This window comes from Cibotium barometz, chromosome 36 (assembly GCF_041138505.1).
Source record: "Cibotium barometz isolate CiBa-2024 chromosome 36, ASM4113850v1, whole genome shotgun sequence".
Taxonomy (NCBI): Eukaryota; Viridiplantae; Streptophyta; class Polypodiopsida; order Cyatheales; family Cibotiaceae; genus Cibotium; species Cibotium barometz.
In genome coordinates, this window is record NC_141081.1 from 3,582,501 (window position 1) to 3,596,482 (window position 13,982).

At 45.8% G+C, this 13,982-nt stretch overlaps 1 protein-coding gene across 1 annotated transcript; it reads right to left on the reverse strand.

Moving 5' to 3' along the window:
- Positions 1-1,239: 1,239 nt before the first annotated feature.
- LOC147617412 (uncharacterized) lies at positions 1,240-4,170 on the reverse strand. The gene is made up of 9 exons (XM_086775667.1): positions 3,913-4,170; positions 3,392-3,457; positions 2,780-2,906; positions 2,552-2,669; positions 2,282-2,348; positions 2,102-2,167; positions 1,873-1,996; positions 1,602-1,719; positions 1,240-1,490 (listed from the first exon to the last, which is right to left on the reverse strand). Exons 1-9 carry the CDS (start codon positions 3,977-3,979, stop codon positions 1,485-1,487), a joined length of 759 nt encoding a protein of 252 aa, XP_086631793.1. The 5' UTR covers positions 3,980-4,170; the 3' UTR covers positions 1,240-1,484.
- Positions 4,171-13,982: the final 9,812 nt, after the last annotated feature.

Here is a 13,982-nt window from a genome sequence, read left to right on the forward strand (position 1 = left end):
GATGTTGTCGGTAAAGAATCAATTGTCGGAGTAAACAAAGTCACAAAAGTAATCTCCCACCTTCATTGGGTGAACACTTACCGTCACTGGTCTTCCGGGACCGTGCACCAAAACAGGCACGCCCGTACTAACGCCTGGCAAAGTGAAACACCGCGGAGAGTGTAATACCTGGTGCTCTTGCATCAGCTTTGCTCCCAGTTTTCCTCATGCCCCAAATAACCTTTATTGGCTCCTCCAAAATGTGAGCACGATCAAAGTAACCATGGGAAGAAATCACCATCCTGATGGCCTTATTAATGAAGGCTACAAGGGGTGATATTTTGCCTGACAAGACTTGTATAGACAACATTGAATTTTAACAATTATTAAATCTAAGAATACAAAGATAAATACCTGACAAATATTCAAGGCTAACAACAATAGATGTTGGAAAGCAACTGGTACAACCACTCTATGGAGTGATAGTCCCATAGAAGTGGCTCCAGAAATAGAGATGAACCAAATGGTAACAACACCCAAAGGAACTATGATCAAATATACTGGCAATTGTAGGCCGCCTCCGTCGCACATATATTTTAGTCACCCAACATTGACAAATATGCAAGCTAGCTTACTCAATACATCACCTCACGCTACTCTCTTGTCAATTCAGGGAATAATGTTGAAGGGCAGCTCTCTCTCTCTCTCTCTATTTTTCTGGCATGAGAAAATTATCTTGCACGCATAGGAGGGATACGCCTTCGCAGGAAGCTAGCTCACACATTTGCTGGGCTTGAGAGACGCTGCCCTCTGTTGCTTTGACATGCAGCAGGGGAAGGCTCCCGCATGAAGATCATTGCTGGCACATCGACTTTGTGAGCAGGCCTGCTTTCTCTCTCTATCTAGATGCTCGAGAGGAGCATCACCTCTTTCTAGGGCCTCCTAGGCAATCTCATGGGAAAGACCTACTACCTACTAGAGAGGAATCTGGAATCTTCTGGCGGTTCAGCATGATAATGTGGACTAAATGTTACTTTATGACTAAAATGCATGAAAATTCATTCCTCTAAATACAGCCGAGGCTAATCCTTGGCCAGGTTCTCTCTCTCTCTCTCTCTCTCTCTCTCTCTCTCTCTCGGCTGCAATATAAATCCATGACTGCAATGTTTAGCACATCGTAGCAAATAAAATAAGATGTGAGGTGGGTTTTTGTTTCAATTTATTAGTACGAGCCACAGCTAAGAGAGAAATACTTCAAGATTTAGAACACTCTTGTAAAACTTTATTAGAGTCAACAATGCTCAAGTTAAAACAGATTGCATAAGCCTCAATCTAGACAGGAAAACACAGCTTTCCCGCTTCTCATTAACACAGTGAGTACTGTCAAACCCCAAAATATCTTGAGACAATTCACTCTTACATTAACACCCAGAATGAAGTAAAAAAACTACATAATGATATGCTTTGACACAAATAAATCAAGGTCCTCTCACAGCCGAAGTGAATCAAGCCTGCCAAGAAGAATACACCAATAACAATCAGGGTATAAAACCCCAAGCAAAGGAATGATGGTGGGGCATAAAAGAAGACATGTCTACTACAGTGACACAAAGGATGATTACCGTCGGTGAGAACTTGAGGGCAACACTAACTTCGCCCTGTGGCTGTCCTTTGGCACCTAGCACCTTGTATTTTGTTGGTGGCACATGACCTCCTGCAAAGACTTTGTGCAAAGGAACCCTGTCCGCACACCCAATAAAAACCATGCAAGCAAAATGAGAACTTGCTCACATAGAATGGCTGGAAGAACTCTTCTTTATCATATTGCAGCATTTCTGCTAGATACTCGCATAAAATTATCATATGGCAGGATAAGTGCTGGATGATACTCACACAACATTTCCCAATGGGTCGTCAGCCTTCATATCATCTTTATCAAAGAGCTTAATAAGCAGCTCAGTCACCTCATTATCCACCTGGAAACTAAAGTGCTCATCCCAAACTGGGTCAGTGCTTGCTGCATTTGAGCCAAACATGTGGAATGTCAAAGACCTGCCACCTCCTTCAACTGATGAATTCAAACATCCTACCTCAAAACATGTCAGTTAAGAGCTTTACATACACCGTATAACGCGGCTTTTTTGAACTTCTGTGTGGCAGTAGATAACGGCATAGGGGTCGGACTTTCCTGATCTCACAAACACGCAAATTGCAAGAGAAATCAAATGGTTGTAAAGCCTTCAGAGGGACCATTACAACTGGTTATGAGGGCTTGACGAAACAGACGCATTCCTGGCCTCACCAAATGTATCTGAGTCCAACAACCCATGGGCTTCCACAAGATGGACCTCTAAGACACCATGATGAACCTGCATGAAGCAGTAGCAACACACACACACACACACAAAGAAGCCATGAGAAGAGCATTTCTATAGAAATAGAAGTAAAAAATAAAAGCTTGAATCCAATTGAAAAGCAAAATGGTCTCGAAAGTGCCCTGGCACCAACATTACCTGGAGCTGATCAACCATCTTCTTACTGCAAAAGAAAGAGCGACATTGGGACTACTAACCTTAGGGAAAAACTTAAGGCCCACCTCAAGCTCCCCTTCAAACTTCCCATTAGGGCGTTGAACCTTGTATTTTGAGGGGGTGATTTGCCTCTCGGCAAATACCTTGAACAAAGGAATGCTGTAAATTGCCAAAAGGGAACACTTACAAGCTACCAAAGTTTAAATGTGCCATGAAATCAGTAAAATTATATGAACAGCAATACAGCAACAAAGGTAAAGGCCTATTACTTTACAGATCCCATGGCCTCATCTGCACCATGCCTCTCCTGATCATACACAGCAATGTCGAGCTCATGTGGCCCATCTGGAATTTCAATCAGAAAGCTCTCATTCCAAACCGGGTTACTCCCTCCATCTGATAGTGAAACAAAATTGTGCAGAGTAACAAAGAAAAGTATTAACTCAATGATAGCCAGGGTTTCATAAAGTTCATGCATAAACTGGCATAAAAACTGAACCTAATCTTATGACAGGTCAACTGGATTGTTGTATTGTCCAAACATACAATCTTATCACATGTGACAGAAAAGACACCAATAAGTAGACAGTTCTCCCATTTGGCATGTTTGCGACCCACATCCAAAGCAATTCCAGTACCATCTGATCACTGACACAAGGTACCTTTGCTCCATTGACACATTTTCTTGATTAATTGTGTGCATATGGACATATGGCCATACTGTTAGTTCACATACATACACACGCAGATATGCCCATACAGTAAATCGATTATATGCTTTGAAATATACACACTGGATGGAAGGATGCACAAACACAAGAAGAAGTATCTTAGATTCTTAAAACAGAACATGTCAAAGAGACAGGAAATAATAAGCTTACCATGGATTGTCTTACTCCTATGCTTCTGGCCTCCGATGGTGAGGGTGGCATATGGATCAGACTTTCCTGAAAGAAAAAACATGAAAAACCCTAATCGTCACGGTCACCCATCGAGGAAAACTAAATTCTGGCCATACATTAGCAACACGTTGGGAGTTGCAACGCAGATTTAGACATGTCAGACCAATAGCAGAAGATATAAGTTTCAGATTAATTTCTGGGCGACACAGCAGCAGACCCGCATAGAGAAAATTCAACAAGAAGCCAAGACATTAGCAAATCTGACAGTTTTGCACCTAATGAAAACGCCTCTACGCAGAGTCCAGACTCTCCTGTTACATCACATTAAACCCTGACGTTGCATCCATCTAATAAAACTCTAAGATGCGGAAGCATGGCATGGATGCAGCACTCCAGATAAAAAGAATGCCAAGATTAGGGTTTACATGGAAGCAGTGGTATTTGGGTCTACAAGGAAGCAGTAATATTAGACAAGCGCAGAGCTAAAAGTGAGTGCTGACCGAAAACTTCGACGTCCTTGAGGGTATGGCCTTTGATAAGCTCCACCTCCACGGTTCCCTCAGGCATTTTGGGAGCTCCTTAACTTTGGGGGGCAAGATAGAGAAGTGGTGCTGAGGGCTAGCAACAGACTGCGGTTCTGCAGTGATATATTCGCTTTGTCTGGTTTAGGTGAAGAAGAAGATGATGATAATGATGAAACCTAAGCCGGGTAGTGTAGGGCAACCTAGGTAGACTGTAGACTCTCTCTCACACACACAAGGTGGTGGTTCCACGTGGACGGGGAAAGCTGGCACAGTAAGTGCTGGCACGATTTCGCGGCCTCGAATTTCGGGTTTGGAAATTGGTAGCAAGTTTTTTATTATTTTAGTATAATTTTTTACGGACATTTAAAAAATAAATAAAAATCAAGGGGCGCCTCGCTCTAATCCGGAGCCCTAGATGCACACACTCACCCCCCCAAAGAAACATGTAAAAGAAGAAAACAAACACACACACATACAAAGAAAAAGAAATCTACTCTAAGTCTTCTCCACATGTAAGTCAATGCTCGAAAAAAACCCAGGTTTAGTGTAATCTCACCTTCAAATTTTAAAAAATACCTATAAATTTATAGCTGGAAGGTACCAATACTTGCAAAATTTATAGCTTGTCCAAAATATAGTCTCCATCATGTCTTTGAACGTCTGGAGGCGCCAAGCCGACAGCCACCTGATCCGTTTATGGAGCCAAAAATTTATTTGAGTGTCGGCCCTTTGTTTACGTCGAAAGCTAAGCCCTACGTGCCTTCGTGGTAGTGGTCTCAGTCAAGGAAGGCCTCTAGCAGCGTGATGATCAAGTTGAAGAATCTGATCGTTGCTTCACGACTAGATCTGGGACCTGATCATATCTTTTTATGAACTCATGGAAGCGCTTGATCATGGATTCCTCTGTGCCGGGCTACTGCGCCATCGGAGGAGCAAACCATGGAAAGTTGAACTATAGCTTTGGGTTCTTTTACTGCTCCTTGTGGAAGAGGTTCCATGCCCACCGTTTGCGGATTGGTAGGTACTTTGGGTTTATGCGAAGGGGTCATGACGTCTTGCAATATGTCTCCCAAATGAATGGCTTGAGCAAAAAGGGTCACCTCCAGGCCAGCTGCTCGCCCATGAGATCAAAAGTTATGGGGCGAGCAGCGGCGAGCGACGAGTGGCCGATGGTATCCTCTGCGCTGTCCAGGGAGTGCTCTCGCCCCCATGTTCGATGCTTAGCCTCAATCTACGGATGCAGGACGTTGATGTCGTATCGGCGTTGCCTGGATCTGTTGACCGAGTAAGATTTGGATTGCTTGCTCAAACTCCGTTCTATCGAGAGGGTCCCGCCAGTTGCGTGGATTGAGCGGAGGGTCAATTTCCTCACACTCGAGCAGTGGCGGTGATGAAATTTCACCTTCTTCCAGGGTTGGGTGGTAGGGGTGATCAGTCAATGATGAGGGTGGAGGGGTAGGCGATGAAGAGGCTATTGTGGCGAGGCTAGCATCAAGTAGTGGTGGGGGCTTTGCTGAGGTTGAAGGGATATCGCGGAATGTTGTGTACATTCCCAAATTCAAGGACAAAGAGGGAGGTGAGGGAGGTGGGGTAGGAAAATTAATGGGGGAAGATGATTGGGGAGGGAATAGGGGTAGTGTTAAGGTACCAAATGGGGGTGGGGGTGCGGGTGCTGGTGCTTAGGTGAGAGGGGCTGGGGGGTGGAGGTTGATGTGGGGGGGTGGGGGTGGAGGTGGCTGGGCTCCTTGGTTGTCATTGTCTCTGTGCGAGCTTCGTCCTCTGAGTCTTTTGGGTTACATGCTCTGAAAAATGCCTTCTCCTCTGCAGCTTCCTCAGGTGTGAAGTCCATCGGGAAGGCCATGTGTGAGTCATTAAATTGGATGATGCCCATGGCTTCCATCACTTCCATCTGCACGTGGCACCTCTGGTAAATAATAAGAAGCCTAGCTGCGGAGATGAGGGAAGTTCATCTCGTGAGACGGAGGGAGCGGTATGATGCATTCGACCTTGTGCCAACCCCTACTATGGAGATGTTGCAGAGCATGAGCTGTCCTTTGGGAGGAGTAGGGGTATGGACACAAGCCTTCACGGAGTGAGAGGTCGATGAAATCAACTGGTTCTATGGGTTGGTCAAAGCGTAGTAGGTGGCACCAGCTGATGAAGGTGGATTGGAGAGGGTGAGTGGGGAGCTCATAGAAATTTGGGGGTGGGTGAAAGAGATGAGCCCTTGGAAGAAGAAATGGGGAATGAGGGCGATGCTAGAGAGGGCGAGATTTGTGATATAATTATAGGTTTGGAGGGAGAGGGGCTCATCCAGAAAAATGTTGTGTTGGAGCAGATTGAGAGCCAAACACTCCGGTAGTGGAGGTCAAGGAGTTGGAAGAGATTCTGTGGGGGGAGGGCGAGTAGGGGAAGCCCCATTTGCTGTATCCATTAGCGCATCCACCTTTCTTTCGATTGCACTAGAGGAAGGAGAAGATGGTGTTGGTGGGGGCTGTGCTGCTTTAGCCTTAGCTGCATTTAGTGCGCCCTCTATCTCACGAAGTGTGTCCTCTGAGATCTTGTATTGTTGGAAATCATTTTGTGTCTTTGTGAGGGCCTCTTCCATAGCATGAGCTCGATCCTGGGAGTATCTTGCAGTGGCCTGGGCTAAAGATAGATCGTGGTGGGCCCTCTGTGCGGTTTCTTGAGCCTGTTGGAGTTGTCGGAGTTCGGTGATAGTCGAGATGGCCTGCTCCAGTTGCTGCTCCTTCACATCGAGCATGTTCTAGAAGCTGGAGGTTGTTGAGGTTCATAGTGTATAAATCTTATAGAACCTACCTCTCTTGAGCCTTTACCAACAACATCTCTCTTAGGGACATAGCTGCCACCTCCTGTTGGCCATACATACAATTGGTCATCTGTGTAATAAGCTCCCGAGCCATATGAGAGAATCCCAGTGCAAAATTCACTACCACTCCATGGGCCACATGTACACTCTCAGCATTTGTTTGGCTTCATCGAAAGCTCCCTATCCTGACCTAGCGGAGGGTCTCCAATGTGTTGACATGAGAAGAGTGAGGTGAGGAGGGCCCTGCTTCTCTGAAGTGGGGGGAAATCTGCGAAGCTGTTCGGGGGCGAGGTTTATAAAGATTTTGATTGAAGAAGTCTTGCTTCTACCTCTCCTCCTCTGCAGCCTTTCGTCTGGCATCCTCAACTTCCAGCTCCTCTTGTGTAAGGCCTTGACTGGGTGGTGGGGGAACTAGCTCCATGCCTTTGGGGTCTAGTTGATGTCGCTTTGCTATTGGTGGTTGGGGAGAGGATGCTGACGGGGGCATGGAAATGGGCACTGCGTCTGGGTCACTGAGCTGCATGGCTTGGGAAAGCTCCTCCCACCCGCGAGATAGCACGGTAAAGACCTTTCATGAGGAGCGTGGCTGCTCTGCGAGCTTCCCCTAAGGATTGGAGCAAACGACATGGAGCACCTTGTGCATATATTCAGTCCAATTTACTGGTTGCCCTTGGTGCACCCTGGCCAAAGTGGACATACTGCATCTATTGAACCTATATGTCCAACGGGTGGTCAAAAGAAACTGTAGGGCCCTTGCTGGCACATGACCAGCTCCTCCTATGTGATATTGGCCCATTCGACCTTGTCTTTGTTTGTTGCACCCGTATAAGTGCCCTTGGTCAACTTGGGGGCATTTATTAGCCGCACATAAGGTTGGTCCAGGTGGGGGAGCTGTAGGGTATCTCTAATCAAGTCCACGTTTAATTACACTCTCTGCCTGCTGCCCCTTATTGTCAAGCACTTTACCTATGTGTAGGCTCTGTGGAGGTTGGCATCATATGTTTCTTTGAAATAGAGGCAATTATAGAGATCCGGCCCTCCTCATGGCTCCAATCAAGGCAGACCTCCTAGCCCTAGCTGCTCTAGACATGTGACTACTACAGGGTTGGATGTTGCCCTGTAACATGGCCCTGTAAAGTAGAGGAGCTTGTGCTCAACTTTATGGTTGTTCTTCGTCAATGAGTGTACAGTGTAACCGCTCACTCATGAGTGATAGCTATGTGGGGTGGCGGGCATATTCCTCACAGAGTCCCTTTGTTGGGCGTGTCTTTCTCAGTGTAGGGTGGTGGAGGACCTCCATGGAGGAGTCTGAGGTGTTGGCCATGAGTGATAGAGGGTGTGAGTACAGGAAGGCTTGAGAGAAAAATTAGCAAGAGTTTCGTTACGCTGAGAGCTGAAAATGAGGAAATCAGGGGGTTGGGGCCTATATATATACTTTTCTAGAAGGACACGGTTGTGGCAACCTGAATGGTATGGGCGTGGCATTCAGGTTTGGATTTGGTGAGGCCGTGGAAGTTGTTGGAACGGGTGTTCCAAGTTTTGCTGAGGATGGAACGAGCATGGCACTTAATTTTGGGGGAATGGTATGGCCATGGCGATTTGAGCAAAATTTGGTGCAGCCATGGCACTATCGGAACGGCCATGGCAGTTGGGTTTGATGATGGAACGGCTGTGGCATTTCATTTGTGGGTTGGTACGACCGTGGAAAGTTAAACAAAAGTTGGAACGGCCGTGGCAAAGTTACGTGAATGTTGGTGTGTGGCCATGGTATATTTGGAACGGCCGTGGGGCAAATTTGAAGTTCTAATTAGTGTGGCCGTGGCAAATGGGGGATGTGAATGGTACGGTCAAGGCATATTTGGTACGACTGTGGCATTGTTTTTTTTTTGTAGGCACCCTAAGTCAGGTTTTGTACCCTTGGGCTATGCGGCCAGCACCTGCGGGCTTTGTACTGACTGTGTGCCCAATTCGCCAAAGCTAGGAGTCGATTCCAATTTGGTGATGGCAAGGTGGGGACGTCCGATTCCTACAGGGATGCAGAGGCTAATGACAAGGGAGTACTTGAAACTGAAGAGGTTGATGGTGGCGTTGGAGTACTCCAAGGCAGCCTTAGAATAACGGGTGGAGGAGTTGCCGACACTGAGGGTATATCATTGGTAAGGGTTGTCGGTGGGGCAAAATGGGGGCTAGAGTGTCATTTTGTGAAGCTTTTGCTTTCCTTTTTCCTTGGCAGTCCTTGTGTGGTAGAGGCCACCTTGGGTTTACATTGAAAGTTCGGTGACTGCTTAGTGACACAAGGTGGGAGTTGGGTTGATTTGGGGATCCAAATATGTCGATTGCCCTTATAGAAACGTTGGGCTCATAGTAGAGGTTTAGGGATCCACCTGGAGGTTGATTTTGGGCCCGACTGAGGGTGTGATTTAGGATAGGTAGGCCATGGAGAACGTTTGGGCCAGCATTTGTCTTGTACCCCCTGTGGGCTTGTTGCCTAAGGAGCTCGGGGTGTTGGTATATGAGGGTAAGAGTTGGATCGTCGGGGATCCACAATGTCGGGGATCCACAATGTAGATGTGCCCTCATAATAGCCTTGTGCAGTGAGGAGCTTCTTAGGCACCCGATGGGGAGAAGGCATGCCCTGTGTCCATGTGTTAGTTTGGTTAGAAGTATTAGTGTTGCTAGTTTTTTGTGGTGGGTCAGCAACGTGTGTGGTTTTTAAGATGTGAGAGTGGGCTGTTTTGCCGAGTGTGGTGGTGGGGAGGGTGTTAGAGGAAATGGTGTGGTTGGAAGTGTGAGTGGCCTCTTTTTGAGTGGGATGGATTTGTGGGAAGTTAAGGATGGAATGATGATGGGGAGTGGAGGGGTGACTTCTTAGCATGGGGGAGCAGTGGGTACGGGCTCTTCATCCGTCTCATGAGGACAGGAGGCCAGTTGTAAGGTTGTCCTCCTTGCATCCCAATTGATGTTGCACCTGTTGTGTCCCATCCAACCCCTTCCAAGGAGTATTTCCTCACACATTGTTCTTACAAACATCACATAGAACTTCCCTTCCAAGGGATTATTTCCAATGTGGAACAATAGTGATTTCCTCACACATTGTTCTTACAACCATCACATAGAACTTCCCTTCCAAGGGATTATTTCCAATGTGGAACAATAGTGTGATGGTGCCTAAGCAGTGAACATTCTGAGATGCCACTGTTGTGATTGTGTGGGGAAGAGGTATCTTTCAGTAGGCTCCCTGAGGGAATGCCATGTTTCGTGAGACATCAAATTGTAACTAGCCCCTCTAAGCTCTTCGGGGTGGTCATTTCAAACCATAATTGGGGAGGCTTCACCCCCCATTCTTCCTCTTCGAGGTCGACCACTTGGGCCATGTTGACCATGATTTGTTTCTGCCAAAGCTTGGCTTGCCTCGCTTTAGCTTCTTGTTGGGTGGCTTCTTTCATATCTTCATGGTCCTTTTTTCGCTTCTTGTTGGGTGGCTTCTTTCATATCTTCATGGTCCTTTTTTCGTTGTTTCTTGTCATGGATAGCCCTTAGGGTGGCTTCACAGTAAGTGGGCCATAGTAACGTTTTAATTTGCTACCATTGAAATAGCCTGCCATTTCGACACCATTAAGTGTCTCTATGCACATAACACCTTGTGGGATTATCTCAGTGACTAGGAAGCATCCTAAGCCTCTGAGCTTGAGTTTCTTTTTATGCATCTTCATGTTGAATAGGAGGACCATGTTGAATAGGAGGACCATGTCACCCTCGTTCATTTGTTTGTCTTTTAGCTGGTCGTCGAACCATTGTTCATGCCTTAGCTTTTTGACAATCATGCTATATGCTGCCAAAAGGCGTGTTTCGTCGAGCTTTTCAAGCTCAAAAAGGTGACACCCTAAGATGTTTCCAGTGAGCTTCTCTTATACAATGATGTGTAAACTGGGGACCAAGAACTCCATTGGCATGACCGCTTTAGTACCATAGGTTAAACTGGAAGGGGTGGCATTAGTAGTTGCCTTCTTGTAAGAAGTTCTATACGCCCAAAGTGCTGCCTTCTGGTAAATCATCATCTACTCCCACTAGCGGTTCGCCGCGTGACATCTAGTCTGCCAAAACATGTTGTGAGCCTCTCTTCACTGTAGCAGTGAAGTTAAACTCAAGCAATATAAATAGCCATGTGGTGAACCTATCTATCATATAGAGCTTGTTTACCAAGTATAGAAGAGCTTGATGGTCTACGAAGAAAATGAATTTGATCGCCAGAAGATACGAAACTTCTTAACTGTGTAGACCATGGCTAACCCTTCTCTTTCGGTTGTGGTATAATTCCTCTCAGCCTCGTTGAGTTGTTGGCGGCTGGCAAAGCTGATGGGGAAATCCATCTTGTGGTCATCTGGTTGGGCCAGCACACATCCAACAGCAAAAGCAGAGCATCTATGTGGACATGAAAGATGATGTCCCAGTTGTGGGGGACTTGAGAATGAGAGCACTAGCCAAGGCTTTCTTGAGGGTCGTATAGGCCTGTTGGCATTCCTTCGTCCACTCGAAAATGATCAAGAGTCCATAAAGAGATCGAGCTATATCAGCATACATAAAAATGATCAAGAGTCCATAAAGAGGTCGAGCTATATCAGCATACATAAAAATGAATTGCCAATAGTAGTAGCCAACATATCCCATGAAATGCTAGACTCCCTTAAAGTTGGTGGGTGGGGGCAACTCAAGGATGAGCCGCACTTTGCTATCATCTGTGGAGATTCGCTGCCCCTGGAGACAATGTGTCCTATGATTACTCCATGCCTAACCCAAAATTGACATTTGAGTGGGTTCAATGAGTTGTGATACAGCCTGAATCTTTCTAACACCTTATGTAAACAGTCAAGGTGTGCCTTCCATGAAGAGTTGACACAAATATTATCCATAACGACCTTAAGGAATTTCCAAAGATATTCCTTGTAGGAAGTGCACGTTAGATGTTGGAAGGTGCCGGGGGCATTGGTCAACCCAAAAGGCATGACATGGTATGCATAAGTGCCCCATTTGGTGGCAAAGGCTATTTTGTGGTGATCCTTAGGGTCGATCAACACCTAGTTGTAACCTTAGAATCCATCAAGAACGCTGTAGGCTTCCTATCTTGCTACTCGTTTTAGCACATGTTTGGTGAAGGGTAAGGGGTAATGATCCCTTATGGTGGTGGCATTGACCTTTTTGAGGTCTACGCACACTCTTACTTTGCTGTCCCGTTCTTTTTGGGCACTATCATAATGGATGATACCCATTCCGTATGCTCTATTTCATGAATCTGACGTCAATGAGTCGATCTCTTCTCAGACCATCTTAGAATATTTCGGGTTCATAGGATATGCCATTTGTTTGACCAATCTTGCTCCATCAGCCCCATCAGGATGGTATGCTTGACTACTTCAGGAGGTACAACTTTCATATCCATGTACTTCCAAGTGAAGCAATCTTGGAATTCTGTAAGCAAAGTGATAAGTTCGATCTCTTCCTCTATAGAGAGGTCTTCTCCAATATACATTGGCCTCAGGTCTTCGCCCAAGCCTGCCAAGTTAATTTCTTTTACCTTGGCTAGACCATCATATGAGGTCCTTGGTTGTCCATTGTGAGACCTTTGGGCTGAGTCATATTGGACGAATCTGTCGACCATCTGAAAGGTCTTGAAATGTTTGGGCACATGTTTGGTCTCTTCTGCCCTAGTGCTTTCTTCTTCTACTATCTTTTTTGTTTCTTTTCTACCAGCGCTAACTTTTTATTGCATACTCTGCGCGTAGAATGGTAAAGATTTTCCAGTTCTGGTTTGGGATCAGCAGGTTCCATTGGCTTTGGGTGGTCGTGTGAACCAAAAGGGAGCTATTGGTGGCAAACTCCTTTTGCTATATTTCATTGAAGTGGTCATGTGCTACTACTACCCCAACATACTTTAGCCAATGGGTGTCTAAATTGTCTACAAAGGCATATCGTTATGGCACATGGAATCCATCGAGCTTGCGAGTCCTATGGGAGTGTGTTTCCCTTAATGGTTCTGCTCTAATAGCCTATTCAAGTTCCTGAGTGGTGGCAACATTAGGTAGGTATGCTGAGCTAAGCATGTATAGAGATGTGATCTGCCTGTTTGTCGTAGCAAACCTTGTGCCAATGTGTCTAGGAAGGCTGTCCAGGGTGGCAAGGATATGCATCCAATTCTCATAGTCTTCTGGCTTCAGAAGAGGTGTAAATTCCTCACTATCCTTTTCATCATCTAGTGTCTTGTGGCATGTTTGACATAGATGGACTGCAGTGGATCTAGTTGTGGTTACGGAGTCCTCTGCAAAGGGTCTAACACTCATTAGATGTACCTTCCACGTGCGTAGGTTGATCTTTACTATTTGATCTTTCCTTCTAATGTAAATGTAGTCAATATTTGAATCGTGGATCATTTTGGATTCTCTCATGAATGGTCGCCCAAGGATGCAATCATAAGAAACGGGCTGACATCCAAAGTTCATCACCACCACAGAGCTGTGGCGACGGTAGGTAGTTCCAAGGATCATTTTTTTTAAATCTTTTAGAGCAATGGGTCTACGGTCAGCAAGTTTGACTAGTAATGTGGTGTCATCCATGGCAGGTGCTCCCCATTTTTCCCAATATTGTTTTGTAACAATGCTCACTCCTACTCTCCCGTCTAGGATTGCTGTGACCTAAAGGCCATCGAAGGTTATCGGCAAAGCCACATTGAGTTCGTCTCCTTCAAAGTATTGTTCAAGCTTATTTAGTCGAACTGTGGGGGTGCCAGTGATTCCGTGGGGTATAACAAGTTCATCTTTCTTAGACTCATTAGAGCTATCTAGCTCCATGGATTCTTGCATGCCTGCCCCTAGGCATCCCTCCATCCAGTCCTTTATATCTTTCCATAAGCTTGGGCTACCTTTAAGCAAGGTGCATTTAACAAAGCATCAACTATTGTAGAGTAATTGGCTGAAACAGAGTCCTCAAGTATATAGAAATCCTCTCCCTCATGATTAGAGGTTGGCTCTACAGGGACCACATCACCACTCCCAAGCTGAAGAAGAAAAAGGAGGGCCAACCAACTAAGGAGTAGCAAAAGTAGCAACTCTTGGGACCCAATATTTACTATTGCTTGCAATCCATAGAATGATAAGGGATCTACTTGTTCTTGTCAGAACTTTGCTCTCACGAGAACTCGACCATTACTAAAAAATATATTCTT